Genomic DNA, 6427 nt, shown 5'->3' with positions numbered 1-6427 from the left:
GAAAGGGGGGGGGGGGGAGGGGGCACTTCAGAGGGAGCTGAAATTTATGCATCAGTATCAGATTCCAGAGGTGAAATTTCACCTATGTACATTGGAGGAAGGAGTATATGCAAGTAGATTCCTAAGCAAACACAGGTAATGGTTAGACATATCTGAGCCTCCTTATTCTGGGCCCTGCTTCTGAAGCCCAGACCGCGTGCTACCCACATCTTGCTGACAACAATATTGACGCCTTTTGATAGCCCCATCCGTGTCAAACACTTTCCCGGTCGCCACTCCAGCACGTGCTGGGCAAGTTGTTGTACAAGTGGCAAAACTACTCAGGAAAGCCCAGTGTCCTAGGAAGGTGTCTGGCACCATCCCATCCTCCCTGTCATGGCAACCCCAGTTCTTTCCATCACTGGCATCCCCAGGCATCCTCCCACCATCGCTCCTTGGCTGGGAAGGGCAGCTCGTGCTGGGGAGTCACTGCCCTGCAGACTGCTGACGGCTCCAGCGGGTTTTCCTTCATGGAGAGCATTACCGTGGGACTTCTCTCTCTTTCCTGCAACCAGTTTTTCTAAATTTACAGAAGCATATCTTGAGATATCTGCTGCTGTGACACAGATGAGCGGGCAGATGGAACCAGCTTTCAGGTTCAGAAGCTGTGGGGGGGAAAGGGGAGCTAACAAGACAGTGAACAATCTCATGGTTTCTTTGGAAACTAAAGATGAAAAAAAAGCTAGGGAGGGAAAGGAGGAATAGAGAGGAGAGTGATGCCGTTCTCTAGTGCCTACTTAGCTGGTGCAAGTCTTGGGGGAGGCAGAAAGGTCTTCGTCTATGTACCAACTGCTGCCGTAGAGGAACTGCCAGGGGAAACCTCAGTCATAAATTGGGTGGTGTTTCAACCCCTGGTGGTTTCCCAGTGAGGAAAAGAAAAGGCTCAATATACTAGTGAATACTGCACACTGAGGCTAGGCAAGACAGAGATATTGCAAATACCAAAATAAAGCAAAATTTCCAGATGGATGGAAGTTCAGAAGTTCCCAGATGACTCTTGAACATAAATGCACTGCAAATTTTGTCTTCTTGAGTGCTTTTGAAGATCTCCTATGTAATATCTCCTTCCCTCTTTCCAGCAGGAATTTAACAAAGAGCTCCTAAAGCCTGCTATTCCTTGTGTTTGTAAACTGCAGGATAACAGGCTTTGCTTACTCAGAGGATTCAGGCTCAGAGGATTCAGGCTCAGAGAAGAGCTGGACAGGCCTCAACAGGAGCTGCTCTATTTAGATTTAGCTGCTGGCTAAGTGCTGGCCCCGCCAACCAGTAGCCACGATTGTGACCGTCAGGTGCAAACACTCACCTCCTTCATCATCTATTTCTAAAATGCAAAGCTGACTGCAGCTCTATCGAGAGGTAGTTTTGATTTAAGAAACAGAGATGTGAGAATGCATGATTTGGTTAATTAGCCTCCACACCTTTGGAGCTGTGAAAGCCAAAACCCCAAATCCCTCCAGCTGAGACCAAAGGAGGTAAATTCTCTCGTTATGGGTTCTACCGCAGTAATATATGGTGTTTTCATTCCTAGCTGGTAAGACGATTTGAAGTAGCTGCTTATGAATAACCTGACCATACCAGCTATTTACACAGCCAGGAGGCAGAGATAAGGAAAATCGGGTTTTCTACAGGAAGAGTTCTCATCTCCTCCTGTTGAGCTGATAAGCTTTACCATAGGTTGAAGGGCCAGAGATATCTTAAAGGCAGAAGGAAGTCTCTGCCTGTGCAGTATCACTGAACAAGAACACTGTTCAAGGAAAAATACCGATCTTTTTACAGACACGTCCTGTGCCGAAGTCAAGCCAGCAACTCCCCTGATAGCCCTCGAGAGAGAGCTCGGGCTGAGCAGTGCCAGGTACCACAGGAATTTAACTGGACAGTCTTCTACTGCCAGTCAAGGACCCATTTCACAGCCGAGGAGAAAAGACACCCCTCTTTCTTCGGGAGTGCAAGAGAAGGCAGAGGATTTGGACAGGCACAACGCAGAAGCCACAAAAAGAGAGATCATCCCAGGTACCAGGCAACTGTATACGTAAGTGCAAGCCTTGACAACTATTTGGCCTGACCTACAGCAATATAGTCCCTACGTGACTCAAAGCTAGATCTGCGCTCGTTTCAAACATCTCCTTTCAGGTTTTGTCTGATTCCTTGTAACCATTTAGACAGGGAGACTGCTGATTCTGACAGTCATTCTGACAATTCATCTCATTGCCCTCTCCTTTCTCATCCTTGGGCACAACTCAAACAGTCCCTCTTGTGGTTTTAAAGCCTAGCACAAAGCCCAGTGCCACACATTGTTGCTCACATGCTCCAAGGACACAGATATTCCTTTTTGGGGGGCTGTTCCTCCCTCCAGAGTACTTTTTCCTCTTCGACCTCAAGCAATCTCAGTGCCTTTGCAAGAGTGCTAGCTGGTGTCCATGTAAGCAACAGCAGCACTTAGGGATCTTCATCCATGACAAGCCAGGGAGAGCTGAAGGTGCACAGTTTTCTAGGAAAAGAAACACAGCACAACTGGGTTTACAGCACCACCACCAAGAACACAGCCAAGAACATGGGCTCAAAGCCAAAGACTTTATATAGCAGCATGAAACCTCCAAGGACACTAATCACTTCTCCGATAGCAGCTGTGCCACCGCTCCTCTTTACAGGAAAGCCAACAGGAGGCACGTGAGTGCTGACATAGACTTGTGGCTGATTTACAGCCAGGAGGAGACCCCCATGTCAGTGGCTGGGAGCTCTCAGAGTATGGCATCAGACCTTGTGTTCTGAGCCTACAACCAAGTTGGAGCACGACTCTTGTTACTGGGAGGAGGATGTGGATGCTGTCAGGAACGGAAAGACTCCATGAGTTGGCTGGGTAGTCCTCCCCATGGCTCCCTGGCCCTCGGACCAGCCGCAGAGCTGCTCCTGACGTCAGTCAGGAAGCACAGGTTTTGAAACAGCTTGTGTCCACGTTGCCATACCCGGTGAGCTGCCTTGCTGGTTGGCTCTGAACAGACAGGCTTTCAGCAAACACACTAGTCCTTTTCGCCTCCTGCCAAAACGGCCAGCAGCCAAGATGTACATGTCAGCTTTCTGGAGCTCGCAAGCTTTAGGAAATGAGGACTGAGATTCAGTAAGCATGTTTTGAGCGTGGAGGGGCCACCCCTGCAATGGTAGCACCAGCAGTGGGTCTGTGCAGTTTAAAGCTCAGCTGAGGAGCAATCAAGGACTCACCAGTCCTCAAACTCTGTCCTTGCCCAGTGAGACCCTCACAGTGGTGTCCTGGTCAAATCAACACAGACTGGCACAATAGCTAAAGATCTTCTGGGAACCTTTTACACCATACTTCAGGCACCCTCTGCCAGAACTGCCCGTGGGCTGAGGAAGAGGCAGGGAGGATGGTGGCTGCTCAGCAGGACTGCCAGACACCCCAACATATCAGTCCATCCTCCAAAACGTGCCTGATGGCTCACGTGGGTCATACCAAAAGTGCTGGGCCATTGCCACTCATCCCTTGGCTCCTTATGAGTCCTCTCCTTACTCTGATCTTGACTCTGCTACTTGCCCTCTTTCTCCAAACGTCTTGGGAATAAGATTTGACCCAAATCATAGAAAGCAGGAGGCTACATTCTTCTTTCTCCCCTTGCATCCCCTCCTCCGCTATCAGCTGCTCCATCCCTTACTATTAACTCCGAAAAATAAGAGCAGAGCTGCAGGAAAGGAAAACTCATCTTTTTTTGGGAGAGAAGGGGGAAAGCCTGTGCTGTGCAACGGCTGAGCTGGAGCTGCGAGTTCAGGAGCAGCAGAGGGACACCCACAGCTAAACCCCAGGCACGAGGCCTCCCTCTGGTTATGTCAGCCCGTATCCGTGACGTTGTATAATCGTGTACACGGCTGGTTCCATAAATAGCTCCTCGGATGAGCAACACCCAAATATCCTTCCTGCCTGGGCCGCTAATAGGAGCCGGGGGCAGGAAGTAATGCCAGGCAATAGGATTTAAGGAACGTGGCCCCGCTCATGCTGCCGGGGTGTCTCTGGTGATGGCCAGACCTGGAGGAGAGGCAAGTCCCCAGCAAAGGGAAAAACCTCCAGCCTGCAGGTTTTGCAACCTTCCCGCTGAAAGCTACACGGGGCTACGTGCTACACGGGGCTCAGTAGGATGCTGGAAACAGATGTTGCTGCAACATGAGAGGAAATCCTCCTTTTAAACAAAGGTATTAGCACGCAGTTCTGCATCACGCTCTGCCAGCAAATTCCTCCCATCCACACATTTTAAAGGCACAGCGCCTGCAAAGCACCGTCCTAGAAATCCTACTGTTCATCCAATAACTTACCCCGACATTTCATTTACCAGCCCAAGAAAAAAGATGCAAATGGACTAGACACCTTCTGTCAAAGCCCTGAGATTCGCCCCTGGTGCCACCCCTTGTTTCTGGGTGAGGCAGGAATAATTCATCAGCCTGCTGATCCTGCCCTTCCTCTCAAAGCCAAGTCATGTGGAAACAGAGGGAAACAAGCCGGCTTTGCCTTCGGTCACTTTCTTTTGTGCACAGCCAGTCTCAGCCATCCCGTGCTCCTCTCTCAAGTCCATTTTCCATGGGAGGATTTCTTTGAGAGCCAAGAAGCTTGGCCCTTGAAGTTCAGCACAGAATGTGGGTCCTAAAGCAGAGCTGTTTTTCTTTTCAGCACTTTAAATATTAGCCAAAACTGAGCAAAATAAAGCTTTAAGAAGATGGAACAAAAGTCTAAACAGTCTCCCCAGTCATCATGTGATATCTATTTATTTTTCAGGCATTTACAGCGTCTTTCAGGGAATGAGGTATTACGTAAAGAGGCAGCAAGCACATCACCTATTTTCTGCGTTTGTTTCTTTTAAACATTCGTGTATTTTATAACTGGAAACACCACGGAAAGGGTTCTTCTTCAAGCCCCTTTTGAAAATCAGTAAGCAAGGGACTAGGAATTTCAAGAACTGCCCAGAGATGCAACAAAACCACATTAATTTCCTCCTTCACCTCAGTGCAGTTCGCAGCCCTCAGTTAGTGCTGTTTGGGGGCCCACACAGAACAAGACTCTGGAAAAAGACACACACACACACACACACTTCCCCCTGGCCCCCCACAAGTAAAAATATCTCACCAATGGTATGCTTTCCATAGAGAAGCTGCTCCAAAATCGCAGTCTTTCCCACCGAGGCCATTCCGCAAACCACCACCTTGTAGCCCTTCCCCATCTTTCCCTCGAGGGCAGCGTCGGCGAGGGATCCCTGTGCAGACACAGGAGGCTGTTAGCCCAGCACGGTGGCAGAGCTCAGCACCAGGCAGCAGCAAAGCCCCCGAAAGGCGAGAGGCAAAACACGAGGCACAGCTCCCTCCCAGGCGCTCGCTGGCGACTGATATTTTTAGGACTAGAGTTACCTCCCACACCATTTTTTAAGGTTTTAGGCTGCTGCCACGGGTGCCAGTGCTTGCCTGCAGCCCCGACACCCATCCTGCGGGGCTGGGGGAGACTGTTTGCAGCGCCCAGGGGTGTGAAGCCCTCTGGGGCAGGGGCTGTGCTTGTTGGCCTGTGTGTACGCTGCTCGGCTGGCGTTACCGGGCTTCGTGGTTTTGCTGCGGGCCTGATGGTGTCTGGTGGTGCCAGGATGGCTTCCGAGAAGGCGACAAAGCAGCTGTTCCTTCCCTTTTATTTCATGCACTGAAAGTTTCTAGCTTTTGCAGACTCAGAGCTAGAAAACAGGAGCGTTAAAGGCAGAAGCACGGGCAAGCAAAGGCAAAAGTGGGGTTTTTTGGGTCTGTTTTAAGTTGGTTTAACAGGCGGGAGTTGGTTTTAGCAGGACGCTGGCACCCACTCCCCGGCAGGGACCGTTTGCAGCAGGACGAGCCGGTCAGCACCTTCTTTAGGACCAGGAGGGGCTGGCCTTGTCCTGTTTTAGATGCCAGTTTAACCGGGGGGGGGTAGAGGCTCTGCAGAGCAGAACCCTGAAAAACAGAAAGGTCACCCGGCAGCCGTGGGGGGGGACGACACGGACACCCATTTTGATTCCCCGGCAGAGCCTGACACCCTCCACAGCAGCACATCGGGGACGGGGACGCTGCTGGGAGCCATAAAGGGGGGGGACAAATCCCTCCTCAGCACCCGGCCCCTTCCCGGCTCCCGCAAATCCCCCTCTGCGGGGGCTGGGGGGGTGAGGAGGGGCAGAGCGATGCTCGGGCATGCAGGAGGGACGTGAGCGGGGCCGGGCCAGGGGGACAACCTGCCCGTTACCGGCAGCGACGAGTCAAGCCAGGGCCCCGGCCGCACCACCGGCTGCCAACGCTCACCCCGGCGGGGACACCCCGACCCCCCCCGGGAGACCCCCCCCAAGCCCTGCAGCACCGGGGGCTCCCCGGCGCCAGCCCCCCC

The 6427-nt window shown here is 51.7% G+C and overlaps 1 protein-coding gene across 1 annotated transcript in view; it reads right to left on the bottom strand.

Annotated features, from left to right (window-relative positions):
• The window catches only part of NKIRAS1 (NFKB inhibitor interacting Ras-like 1), a 10669-nt gene extending 5356 nt beyond the window's left edge, over positions 1–5313 (bottom strand). Inside the window, exon 1 of the mRNA XM_014937665.1 lies at positions 5162–5313. Coding sequence (XP_014793151.1) covers positions 5162–5255 — 94 coding nt within the window. The 5' untranslated portion in view covers positions 5256–5313. The remainder of the gene's footprint in view (positions 1–5161) is intronic.
• Between the last annotated feature and the right edge of the window lie 1114 nt (positions 5314–6427).

Source organism: Calidris pugnax, unplaced genomic scaffold (genome assembly GCF_001431845.1).
Source record: "Calidris pugnax isolate Ruff unplaced genomic scaffold, ASM143184v1 scaffold11, whole genome shotgun sequence".
Taxonomy (NCBI): domain Eukaryota; kingdom Metazoa; phylum Chordata; class Aves; order Charadriiformes; family Scolopacidae; genus Calidris; species Calidris pugnax.
This window is presented reverse-complemented; position numbering and strand designations above follow the sequence as displayed.